General features: G+C 56.0%; 1 protein-coding gene across 4 annotated transcripts in view; it reads left to right on the plus strand.

Annotated features, from left to right (window-relative positions):
- The window catches only part of NFIC (nuclear factor I C), a 67,287-nt gene that overhangs the window by 15,859 nt on the left and 38,084 nt on the right, over positions 1-13,344 (plus strand). For all 4 annotated transcript variants that reach the window (XM_037042503.1, XM_037042502.1, XM_037042504.1 and 1 more), the window contains exon 2: positions 427-958. In XM_037042503.1, coding sequence (XP_036898398.1) covers positions 427-958 — 532 coding nt within the window. The remainder of the gene's footprint in view (positions 1-426; positions 959-13,344) is intronic.

Below are 13,344 nucleotides of genomic sequence, written 5' to 3' on the forward strand. Positions count from 1 at the left end.
TCTTTATAGTACTTTCAAATCCCAGTTTTAGCAGGAAGAGAATGGATCCACCACATCCTCATTGTCTCAATCTGTTTCCCCGTCTGTGCACCCAGTCCTCATCCGCCTCCTCCAGGAACCCTCAGCATGTCCTGTCTCAGGGTTCAAGACAGTCCTCCATGAATGTGTTCCTTGGCCTGGGCTTTCCACCTAGTCCAAGCCTCAATTTCCCCATATGGGCAATGGGTTTTTGGCTGTCCCTCCTGAGCTGCTGGGTCCCTTCCACTTTCCTCAGGAGGTGGAGGGGTCCGCAGTGACCCCCTGCCTATTTCTGCCTGGCCTTTCCCCCACTTACTGAGTTGCCCCAGGGCTTCAGTCTTCTGGTCTGGGCAATGGGTCCCCTTCTCCAGCGCCTCCTGACTTCCCCCCTCTCCCACCTGCCCACAGGATGAGTTCCACCCGTTCATCGAGGCGCTGCTGCCTCACGTGCGCGCCTTCGCCTACACGTGGTTCAACCTGCAGGCACGGAAGCGCAAATACTTCAAGAAGCACGAGAAGCGGATGTCCAAGGATGAGGAGCGCGCAGTGAAGGACGAACTGCTGGGAGAGAAGGCCGAAGTGAAGCAGAAATGGGCATCGCGGCTGCTGGCCAAGCTGCGCAAGGACATCCGGCCCGAGTGCCGTGAGGACTTCGTGTTGGCCATCACCGGCAAGAAGGCACCAGGCTGCGTGCTCTCCAACCCTGACCAGAAGGGCAAGATGCGCCGCATCGACTGCCTGCGCCAGGCCGACAAGGTGTGGCGCCTGGACCTGGTCATGGTCATCCTCTTCAAGGGCATCCCCCTGGAGAGCACTGACGGCGAGCGCCTGGTCAAGGCGGCGCAGTGCGGCCACCCAGTGCTCTGTGTGCAGCCGCATCACATCGGGGTGGCGGTCAAGGAGCTCGACCTCTACCTGGCCTACTTCGTGCGGGAGAGAGGTAAGCTGGGGCAAAATGGGGGCCCCCGGTGTTCAAGGAGGAAAGTGGGCTCCTGCACAGTTGCAGGGTCCGAGGGAGGAGCCAGCATATGTGAAGTCTGATGTGGGAGGCGGGGCCTGGCGTTGTCCAAGGGAGGCGGCAGGCCAAGGGGAAGGGGAAGTCCCAGGGGTCGGTGGGAAGAGGGATGAGGACAGGAAAGAGACTGATGGGAGACAGGTGGGAGACGAACAGTCTGATCCCTCTGGGGAAAGCTGCTCGGGTACTGGAGTCGTATGCTGTGAGCAACCGTGGATTGACTCTCAGACTGCCAGCAGAGGCTTGATGGGGGCACACAGTTGTGTTGTGAGTGGGAAGCTGGGGTGCTGCATGACTCTGGCTAGGTCACCACCCTCTCTGGTCCCGTGTCCCCAGCTTCAGCCCTTCCACCTGGGTGTTTACTGGTTCTGTGGTTAAATGCCTGAGGTTGAGACCAACAGAGTTTCCATGTGTGTGTGGCAAGGGGATCCATGCCAGCTTCCTGGAAGAGGAGGTACGGCTGAACTGAGCTCTGCGGGATGGCTGGGCATTGACTGGTGTGGGGGTATCCCAGGTGGTCCACAGCCTACATGGAAATGTGGAGGCCAGATGTGTTATCCAGCCTTTCAAGGTCACAGGTGCTGGTGGGAAAAACCAGGGCCACTGTTTCCTGCTTGTGTGTCTGTGTTCCAAATGCAGCTTTGGACACATCACTGTACCGTGCCTCAGTTTCCTCCTTTGTACAAGAGGGATAATGGCCATGTTGACTCTTTGTACTAGTACCCTTAGATGAGGCTGTGGAGCTCCAGGTCTCCAGGGAGAAGAGCAGGGCAGAATTTCCCAGCCTTGACGTTGATTTTCGACCTTGACCCCACCTGCCCCCTGCCCCACCCCCAGCAATTCGCCACAAGCCCACTGGGGCTGGCAGTGAAGCAGTGCTGGGGGGTGTTGAGGCGCAGAAGTGGAGGAAGTGACTGTCTGGGGCAAGGGACAGGGGGCAGGGGGCAGGGGCTGCCTTGGCTCATTACCATGCAGGTCCAGGTCTCCCCCTCCGCATTCATTCTCTGCACCCAGCCCCACCCCCACCTCCTCCGAGCTGAGCTGATAAAATTTTGAAGCAGAGTTTTCTGCCAGCGTCAGCACAATCTCTGGGCGCCTCCCCTCCCCCACGTGCCCCCTCTCCCCCTCAGCTCAGCAGGCAAGCCAGGCCTCCAGGCCTCCCCAGACACCTTCGAGCCTCACCGCTGGCCTTTGACGGCCAGTCTGGTCAACCTCTTTGAATGAGGGCCAGGAAAGGTCAAGGCTGCACCCCGCCCCAGCTTCCAGCCCACTCCATCACCCCAGGGGAAGCCCTGCTCACGCTGGGCCCAGCTGACCCAGCCCCAGCTGGCCTGGAGCGAGGGCGCCAGGGCGGTGTGTGAGAGCGGGGCCTGGATTCCAGCCCTAACTCAGCTGTCTGCTGCGGCTGATCTGGACAATCGCTTAACTTCTCTGTGCCTGGTTTTCATGTCTGTGAATTGGGAAGCTCGGAAGTAGCTGCCTGTAGGGGCGTTGGGTGCGCATGGTTGGTGAACATAGATGCCAGGCGTGGGGCTAGGGCTCCGTGGATGGCTACCGTGCATCCATTCTCATTACGGTTACAGTTTCCCACCTCCAGGCTCTTGCCTGTGCTCTTCCCCCTGCCTGGAATGCCTTTCCCCTGCAGAAAACTCCTACTTGTGCTTCAAAACTCCACCTCCTAACTCCACTTTCTCTCTGTCAGGCATCTTTTCTGAGGGCTCAGCGATTTTTTCCCCATTCTCACAGCAGCCCTATGAGTCAGGAATCATTGTTGTGCCTATTTCATTTCACAGAAAAGGAAACAGTAGCCCAAAGAAGGGACTGCCCAAGGTTACACAGCCCAGAGAGGGCACAGGTGGGATCTGGACACAGGCAGCTGCCGAGCTGACACCCCCACCCTCTGCCCCACCACCAGCCTTCCATACTCAGGGGCAGAAAGGGGTGAAGGGAAATGGTCGTTTGCAGTGTGGGCAGCCGGTCGTCACGGCTCGGCCACCTCCGGGCTGTGTCTGTGCTCTGGGTGTCCGGCAGCCCAGGCTTCCTACAGGGTCCCTGGACCAAAGCTGCCCTCCAGGACCCTCCACTGAGCCCCAACTCCCTGCCACTTATCCCAGGACCCTTGTCCTCATTCTAGGCCAGAGTCAGGTCTATCCTGGGCCAGGTTGATGTCAGTCCGATGGCAGAAACAGCCACCAGCTCTGCACTCGTACCCTGTGGGTTTTGGGACTGGAGGGGGCGGGTCCCAGCCTAGGCCAGAGCACAGTGTCCACTTCACTCAGTCTTACTGGGAGGAGTGGATTTGAGTGGGAAAGGACGGGCCTCTTTTGGCCTCTAGAGGAGTGCAGGGTAGATGTTGAGGGGGACACCTGCTATACAGCTGAAAGGAGGGACCACCTTCAACATCAGGAGTGGGGCCTCAGAACTGATGGAAGGACAGACACACTCACAGAGATGCAAACAGAAACCTGGAGAGACAGAGGGACCCAGAGGCACCTTACACGCTGCCTTTTCACTGTCCTCGGGCAAGGCCTGGCTCCTCCCCACTACCCTCTCCACCTCTCCCAAGGGTGTCAGGTGGATTGGTGGGGCCACGTCCCAAAGGGGAACCCAAGGCCTTCACCCTTGGGCTTATTCTGAGGGGTGTAGAGATGAGACTAGCCAGGAGAGGGTCCCTTCAGCACTGGAGCTGTCAGAGCCCAGGGCACCTCTTGGAGCCCAATTTGGGTGCCCCAGGCATCTGTCCAGCGCCACTGCGGCCCTGGTTCCAGGCTTAGACACTGTGTGTGCCCCATGGCTGGCCTAAGGGACCTCTGGCAGTATTGTGATGAGGGGGTGATTCGAGCTTCCCCTCAGGGTGTTGGGGGCTGCCTGCTAAATGAGTGTACTTTTCAGGGAGGGGGGCCACTGTGAGCAGGAGATAAAGAGCCAAGAATTCGAAGTTAAGTGAATAAAGGTGATGTCAGGGAAACAAAGCGGGGGAGGGGTGTGGAGAGGGGCCAGGGGGTGTACTCTAGACTGGAAGGAACGCTTGGAGGAGGTGACTTTTAAGATGAGGCCTGAAGAAGATGAAGGAGGCATGGAGGGACCGAATAAGAATGCGCCAGGCAGGGCACAGACAGTGCAAAGGCCCCGGGGCTGCAGAGTGTATTGCAGAGGGAGGTGATGAGGGTGGTAGGGAGGCCAGGAGTGGGTGAGCCTGGCTCTCTTCAACCTGCCTTGCGTTTGGGAAGGTGCCTGGAGGAAACTGGGCCCAGAGAGGGAAGCCGCCTGCCCAGCCCTGAAGCCCAGCCAGGCTTCCCTGCCCCCTCTGGTGGCCTGAGAAACCTGAGGCTGGCGGGCACAGTGCCAGGGGTGGGCAGGGGAGGGGCTGCCTGGCCCGCCCGCTCCGGGCAGCTGCCAGCCCGCCCCAGCCACCAGCCCAGCTGGTGCCCATTTGCTGACGCTGCCGTGGGCCGGCCTTCTGCTCCCGCCTCATGCAGTGCCAGCCTCCCTGGATCGTGCTGTGGGCCAGCTCAGGAGGCTCAAAGTGGAGATGGGCTGCCCAGGGTGCCCCAAGAAGGAGGGCAGGAGAAACTGGAGGGCTCCCACCCCTCCTAGGTGGGACCAGGAAGCAATGATGACAACAAAGTGAACAGTAACTGTGAACACGAGTGCCCACCGAGCGCCCTGTCTGAGCCCACTCCACATCTCAACTGGTTCAGTTCTCTCCGCTGCCCTGGGAAGGAGGGGCCTTCTCCTATGTTTTCCATAAAGAAGCAGAGGTTCAGAAAGGGTCAGGCACTTGCCCAAAGTCACACAGATAGTAATAGGTAGAGCAGAAGTAGAACGCATGGATTGTGAGTCCTCAAAACTCCTAAAAGAGAAAAACTAAAAAACACTTTTGAGGTTATCGGGTGGGACTGTACCCCCAGTTGTATGGGTGATACAGAGGGCAGGTGCTGAGTACCCTGTAGACAAATGAATGAGGGGGGCTGAACCGTATTAAAGGGCCTGCTGTGCCCAGACCTGGGGCCAGGGTCTCCATAAAGGGCACCCTGGGCTGGGATGGCAGGAGACAGGGCCCATAGCCTGGAGTGAGGGGGCCTGGGTCGGCCACAGCTCTGCCCCTGGCTTGCTGTGTGACTTAAGGCAAAGACCTGCCCTCTCTGGTCTAGGGTTGGAGGTGGGTGGGAGCTGAGAGCAAGGAGATCAGCCTGTGAGCCACAGAGAGAAGCAAGCCAGGCCCCGACTGAGGGTCTCCCTGTCTTCTGGCCCCTGTTAACCTTCTTCCCAGGTTAACAGCACTGGGTGCTATGCTGGGGAGACAAAGGGGTAGACAAAAGGGTGCATGAGGGTGCCTATTTCTTTGTATAATGGACACAACTTGTGTCCATACTTGCTCCAGGCTGTGTGAGATACACCCCCTTTTCTGAGCCTCAGTTTTTCCATCTGTAAAATGGGGTGAATTCTAACTGTTCACTGAATGGAGGGCTCAGAGTCAGGGATCCCAGAAAAGCATGCAGGAGGCCCAGCCCGGAGTCTCTCCCAGCCACAGGACGCAGAGGGGAGACCTCAGTTCTGCTCTGAGACCCTGAACCTCATTCTGCCCACAGTGAACCCCCAGGGGCACCTAAGACCCAGGACAGGCACCCTGTCACCTCTCTGGGTCCCTGGGTGTGGAAGGGTGAGGGGCTCCTGGCAGTCTAGATTTTCCCAGGGCCAGGCAGCCAGGTGTGCCAGCCGTCTGCCTGTGCAAAGAAGGCAGCTGCGCGAGTCCAAGGCCCGGACGCCAGCTGACGACGTATTTATAGTGATGGCGAAAGGCCTCTGGGCTCACGGTCGGCAGCCAAGAGGGACTAACAGGTGAGGATGTTGCTAAGGCAGCAGGCCCCCCAGAGCCCATGGCGGGAGCTGCACAGCGTTGGGAAGTGAGGGGCTGTGAGTGGACTTAATGCTGCGGAACTGTGCACTTAAAAATGGTTAAAGCAGTAAATTTTATGTTACCGTGATTATAGCACAATTTAAAAAATTCTTTGGTTTTAATCAAAATACTAGATACTGGTGCCTCTGTATGTATATGATGATAAATAATTCATAAATGTGATATCAGTGGTGGTAATATAATAAATTATTACTATCACAGCCACTGGCATCATCATCCTGAGGTTCTAGGCCCAGCTATGCCTTCTTGCCCACTGGGCAGCCTTGGGCAAGTTAGTGCTCATCTCTGGGCTTCTACTTTTGCGAAATCAGCACAGGGAGTATCCGGAGAAGAGAATCCAGATAGCATCTAAGAGAAAGAAGCCTTTTAGCACGTGGCGAGTGCTCAGGTAGGAGAGCTCTCGGTGAGTAAGTCCTGCTGCAGACGCCCCTGCACATGTGCCGGGGTTACACGTGTGCAACCGAGTGCAGGGCACCGAGGCAGCCCACGAGGGTGCCTAGTTCGCACAGGCCGGGCCCAGCCCTTGGAGGAGCCAGCAGAAGTGGAAGGCATCACATTGCACCTGTGGCGGCCATCCCGGCGTGGTGGGGCTGCAGTTGGCACCCTGGCCCGTTGCCCAGGGAGTTAAGGGGCAGCCGAGGGCAGCTAGGGACATCTCTGGGCCCCCCCTCCTCAGGCAGCTGCCAGGCCAGCCCCCTCCCTCCAGCTGGGTGTGGGCAGGAAGTCACAGATGGTTAAGGTTGGCGAGGGATGAGGGAGGGGGCACTTGCGGACGTGGATGTCTTGTCCCATGGGAAACAGAGGCCCAGAGAGGGGCAGGGCACTGCCAAAGGTTACCCAATAAAGGCCGTTCCTTTGGTCCATTCTGACCCATCTTCTGTCCCAGGCCAACTTGTGGGGGGGCCAGGCAGGGAAAGGAGGGGCCCTCGTTCCTCAGAGTGGATGGAGCAAGGGGGAAGGAGTTTTGAGGCTGGGCAGGGGAGTCTGCCAAATGCCAAGAGCTGAGGCGGCTTCTAGACCTGCCAGGGTGCAGGTTCTAGAATTCACAAGGCCCGCTCTCTAGAATGTCCAGAGCTGGGGTCTTTGGCCTCCAGGTGATTCTAGAATTCTCGGTGAGTTTCAGAACAGCACTGTCCAGTAGAAATACAATGTGAGCCACATACTTGACCATTTTTTCTGATATCTATACTTCCAAGTGTGAACCTGCAGGGGAAATTCATTTTAACAACCTATTCTGTTTAACCCAGAACATCCCAAATAGTGCCATTTTGACACGTGGTCAACATGAAACAGTTGTGGAGATGTTTTGCATTCTTCGTCCGAAGGCCGAGGAATTCACTGTGCGTTTCGCACTCATGCCTCCATTCCTACTGACCACATGTTAGGCCCTTGGCTCCACGTGCACCAGTGGCTGCCATGTCGGGAAGCTCAGCCATAGAATGTCTGCGTTCTGGAGGATTCCGAGGCATATCTCAAATCTCTCACGATGAGCTATGAGAGTGCAAGGAGTGGATTCTAGAAGGTCTCGCCTTGGGGCTTTTGAATACAGAACGACAGGGTCTCAGCCTCAGCACTGCTGACACTGAGGCAGGGTCACCGGTGGTGGGGGAGGGGACTGACCGGGGGTGTTGAGCAGCATTCCTGGCTCAATGTCAGGAGCAGGTGACAACCAAAAAGGTCTCTGGACATCACCCATCACCCTTGGGGAGCAGAGTCACCCCAGCAAGAACAACCGTTCTAAGGGAAGCCTCAGAATTCTTTGAAGTTAGGTTATTTCGTTACCCAGGAAATGGTTCTAGAATCTTGAGAGCTGTGTCATTGATCTAGAATTCCTCGTGTGTATTCTTGACCATCCAGGAGCAGGATCAAGAATTTCCTGAGGTGGGTTTCTGGGTGTCCAGAAGCAAAGTCCAGAATTTTTTGCATTGGGTTTTTGCTCACCAGCAGACAAGCTCCAGAATTTTGTGAGTTGGGTTCTAGAACATCCTGGGGTGGGTTCTGTCATTCTTCAAGGTGAGTTTTTACAGCGTCTGGGAACAGCTTTCACATCTCCCAAGCCAGGTTCTCAAGAATGTGAGGGTAGATTCTCAAACGCCCAAATCTGTCATCAGTTACCTAATTCAATATGGCTTTAGCGATATCCAAGAAACCCTTGTATTCTGGACCATTAATGGCTGGTTGCAGAATTCCTCACACTGGGTTTTTGCATGCCCAAGGACCGGCTCTGGGATTTTCTGGAGCTGGTGTCTAGAACATCCAGGGGGCAGGTTCTAGAATTCTTGCAGTCAGGGATCCAGAAAGTTCAGGTCAGAGTCGAATAAGCCTGTCCTAAGACATTGGTGACTGAGTAGACTATTCCAGAAGAGATGCCTTCAAAGGGGAAGGAGGTCGATTTTAGTTCCTCTGAGGTCCGTCCAGACTGGCTGAGGCAGTAGCTGCCCTCTTGGGGGCAGCCAGGTGAATGCGGGCCCCTGCGTAGGGTGAGGTATTTGGGAGCAGGTGGTGGGAACATGTGGTTGTGAGAATGTGGGTAAGAGTCTAGACTTTATTTATGCCTGTTGTTTATTAGATTTGGGACACAGAACCCTGGCTGCATTTCCAGAGGTTGTTGTAGGGCCACGAGTGCTTAGTAGGTCCTCAGTCAAAGGCAGTAGCTGTAATAGGTGATGCTGACATCTGGCAGGAGGCAGGGGTTGTCTGCCTGAGTGTGTGGGTGCTGGGGGTGCTTACAGGGAATTGCAGGCACATCGAGGGCTTATCTAGTTAAACTCTCAGTAAGTGTCAGGAACTATTAGCACCATTTCATTTCACCATAATTTCACCAAGGTAGGGACGATTACTTAACTGCATTTAACCAGTGGAGAAACTGAGTCCCAGGGAGGCAAAGCCAGTGACCCAAGGTTGCACAGCTAAGAGGCAGAGTCAAGATTTGAACCCAGGTCTGATATCTCTGAGGGCACACAGTTCCCTGGAAAGGGGCATTTTGGGGTGCATCAGAGACCTGCCCAGAATGTCCCAGGAGTGCCCCTTGGAACTAGAGTTCAGCTGGATCAAGGAGTACCTTTGGGGGTTGCAGCTTGCCTAAGGGGTTGGGTGAGTCTCAAACCCTCAACCTGGGAGAACTGGGGAGGCTGAGGTACACCCTAGGCCAGCCATCTCCCCTTCTGTCTGGCTGTTTCTCTCCCAGTCCCTGTCTCTGGTCTGCCTACCCCTAGTCTCTCCCTGCCTTTGTCGGTCTCCTCCCAGCCTCCCACCCCAGCCTGTGGGCTGCCCGGAGGCAGCAGCAGTGCTGAATGGGCCCCTTGTTCCTGACCACACCCGCCCCTTGGGGTCACCCCGGGACAAGCCCTGGCAGCCTGCTGCCTTAAAGGGCCAGCTTCCAGAGAGAAGAGGGAGGAGAGGGACCGCCTCTACACCCAAGCCCCACCCCTCCCCAAGATGGAAGAACTGTTGTGCAGAGTGGGGTGGGAAGGCATCACGCCCAGACACCCCAACCCCATGTGGTCAGAGGGTTGGACCCTGGGCTGGGTAGGCCTACCTGGGGGAGAAGACAGCGCATGCATGGCAGGGCTTGGATTTGACCTTGGACATATCCCTTCTCCCCTCTGTGCCTTGATTTCCCCATCTGTATCTGAAGGTCCTTGTGCCCTCCCCCAGGGTTTGGGGGGCAGATGCAGTACAATCTGGTACACAGATTCGGTACACAGTCAGCATTCTCCCCTTGCGCATCGTGCCATTAATTATACAGCACTGGCTGGTGGGGCGTCTTGTGAGTGGGCATTCACTGTGGCCAGGGCAGTGACCGCTTTTCTCTGTGCCTCAGTTTCCTCAAATGTAGAATGAGTTCAACTAGCAAGGATGAAGCCAGTTAACAGAATTAAAAGGTTTAGAGCAAGGCCCAGTGCCAAGTGTAAGGCTTCATTTATGGAGCGCCTACTGTGGCACGTGTGGCCCCTGGATTCCGTGCCCCGCCCCACTGGTGCCTTGCTGAGGAAGGCCCCCTCTGAAGCCTTGCTGTAGAGGGAGGAACTGAGAGGTTAAGGCTAGGGCTGAGGCTACACACAGCCCGAATCTCACCCTGCTCCGCCACCTCCACCCTCCACTCCGGGCTGTGCAGCTCCAGGCTGCTCGCTTGCCCTCTCTGGGCCTCAGTTTCACCTTCAGAGTAATGGGAATAGCCCCTGTCCAATCGCAGGCTGGAAGCCTTTCACTTTCTCCCACCCAGAGGATGCTGTGTCTAGGAGTCAAGGCTTCCCCCAGGCCAGAGCTGCACCTAGTGGCCACTCTGGGTGGCCTCAGCTCTCCTGTGCCCCAGGCTAGCCCCACAGACAGCCTGGGACAGGTTGCTGCCGGATGGACAAGCCTGTTCCCTGCTTTCTTATGTAATCAGGTTATGCAAGGGCAGCTGGCCTGCTTACATAAAAGGAGGCGGGCCAGAGCCTAGCAGGGGAAGGGGAGGCTCTTAAAGGGACCCGACTCCCCCCACCAAGTCTCCCTTTCAGGACCTGACATGAACCCACAGAGGGAAACTTTATAGACCCTGGCCAATTCGGCACTCACCAGTGCCATCGTTGTCATCATTATTATTATTGTCACTGATTTTTGTTGTCACACTATTTTTTCCCAATGGCATTGAGATGGTCAAGTTGCTTCCCCTACTCTGCTTCTGGGGCTCAGTTAATCCCTTTTCTCCCTGAAGAGCAGTTTCCCATCTGAACCATGGGGGGCTGTCAGTGAAGAAAGGTGGGGGGTGTAATGGGGTCCTGCCTCTGCCATCTGCTTGCCACATGACTTCAGGCAAATGGTATCCCTTTGGGCCTCTGTTTCCCCACCTGAAAAATGTGCCCACCTCACGGGCTACTGATGGGAACATGAGTGGAACCACGCAAAAAAGTTAGGACAGCCCTGGGCACACACGCTCAGTGCTCAGCCAGTAGGACTGCTGTGTTGTCAATAAACATTAAGCACTTACTGTGTGCCAAGCACTTTTCTAGGTCCTGAGGACACCACAGTAAACACAGCAGACAAAAACCCAGCCCTCCTGGGGCTCACAGTTTGTTGAGGTAAATGAGCAAAGAGCAAGAAATAAATGAGTAAGAAACTAATATCAGTCCCTGATAAAGGCTATGGGGAATATAAAAGAAGGCAAGGGAATAGAGAACAATGGGCTCTTTGGGGGAGGTCTGTCTGCAAACTTCACATTGCAGCTGAGACTTAAGGGTTGAGGAGGAACCAGCTGTGTAAAGAATTAGGGGAAGGGCATTCCAGGCAGAGGGCACAGCCTGTGTAAATGTCCTGGGGCAGGACCCGACTTGGTGTGTAGGAGGAACAGCAAGGAAGTCCATGTGGCCGGAACAGAACGAGCGAGGGAGGGAGAGGGAGTTAGGTGAGGGCAGGAAGGTGATGGGGCCAGGAAGGACTCAGGCTCTTACCCAAGGGAGGTGGGAGCCCTGGGGGCTATGTGCAGAGAAGAGACTGGACTTGATTCAGGTGCTCACAGGCGCCCTCTGGCCATGGCAGAAAGGACAGACTCTGGGGGACATGGATGAGGGTTCAGAGGCTCAGGCCGGGGCCCCTGCACTGATGCAGGCCAGGGATTATGGGGGCCTGCGGGGAAGAGGCAGATTCCAGAGATGTGAGAATTTGGTGGCGATTGTTGATCTTGGCCTAGTGGGAGAGTGGAGATTAGTCACCCAAATCACATAACATAGCTCCTTCTGAGGCTGGCACTGGCCCTCCTGCCTCTTGCCCCCTGTCTCCTGCCTGGAGCAGCATCTGCCTGGAAATATGCAAGGAAGGAAGGGGCAAGGCAAGGGCATGGCACCCAGACACACCCGGGACACTCCTGGATCAGAACGTTGTTAGCGGGCAAGTTGGGATGTGGCTCTAGTGCCCAGGAGGCCCATGGGCTCTGGGCGGGCCTGGTGGGCAACTGCCAGCTGCCCAGCCCACAGCTGGGTGTTCCACCTGCACAGGTACTGTTATTTACATTTTTATTCCCAGTTTTACCAGGTGAGCTTGGGCTAGCTTCTGTCCCACCCTGCCATTCTGTTTCCCCATTGGTGAGGTGGGGGTGATAGTCTATAACTGTTCAGCACGTATAATGAGCATCTAGCAAACAGTAGGTGTCGATTCAGTGATTGGCAGCAGTAAAGCAGGAGGCTGCGGGGAGGGAGCCCCCTGGCATGGAAGGCATGCAGGCAGGAACCCAACATACTGGGATGGGCCACTGGGTGACTGACTTTGCCTCTCTGAGCCTGTTCTGATCCTATAAAATGCGACCACAACCACGGAACCCCCATGGTGTCAGGCCAAATTCCTGCTCAGAAAGGTGTCTAGGCTGACATTTTGCAGTTTCAGCCCCATGTGGCAGCTGGGGAAACTGAGACTTGGAGAGCTGGAGACTGGCCTGGAGTCACACAGCCAATCAGGGACAGAGGGAAGCCATGAGCAGTCTTGCCACTCACGAGCCAAGTCTTGCCACAGTGGTTCTTACACCCCAGGAACAAGAAGGTGGCCCTGAAACAGCTGGCCTGGCTCCAAGCTGTTCCTTGTGCCTCAGTTTCCGTGAAATGAGCACGTGGCTGGGATCAGTGGGAATTATGGGAACACCCAGGAAGAAGCTGCAAGGGTTTACCTGTCCAGCCTAGACGCCATCCTCTTAGGATATTGGGGAGACATTTGAGGGAGGCCACCCCCCAGTTTCCCTTTGGCATTGAGAGAGGAGAAAGCAGATTTTCGGGGGCTTTCAGGTTGGCTGGGCTCCTTCTGTAGCCAGGCCCCTCAGCGTGAGCACCGTGGCTCTGAACTGGCTCTGGGGAAGCAGGCCTGGCCTCACCTGCCCAGTAGAAGGGCTGGAGCCAAACACCTCAGACATTCGCTGCACAATCTTGTGTGCCAGCCCAGCCCCTGCCAGACCCGGACACATTTAGCGAGGCAGCAGGCAGTGCAGCTATCTCTCACACGCATGCCAACGAGTTGCCCAACTTCCCCAGGACTTGATCTACCCATCTGTACATCGGTATGCAACCTCTGCGATTGTGGGTAGCTCCTGGCATATAAACACTCAATAAATGAAAGTCATGATTATTGCTGTTATTTTCACACACTATTCTCTCTCCCCACAAGCTCATTCTGTGCCTGGCAAACTCCTACTTACATATCAATACCTCGATTCAAAATGTCCCCTCCTCCAGGAAGTCCTCCTTGTCCCCAGGCCAGGTTCCTGTTACTTTCTTGGGCTCTCCCTGCCATTCCCTCTGATATTCAGGACCTGGAGCAGTTAGTTTCGCTTCTCAAAAGGTGATTTGTGCTGATTATCAAAGGACCAAGGGGTTGGGAGATGGTCAGTGCTTAGGTTCCATTTCACACCTTGCCCTGCGCTTGTCAG

This window comes from Sturnira hondurensis, unplaced genomic scaffold (assembly GCF_014824575.4).
Source record: "Sturnira hondurensis isolate 20B ecotype Veracruz unplaced genomic scaffold, ASM1482457v3 Scaffold0003693, whole genome shotgun sequence".
NCBI lineage: Eukaryota > Metazoa > Chordata > Mammalia > Chiroptera > Phyllostomidae > Sturnira > Sturnira hondurensis.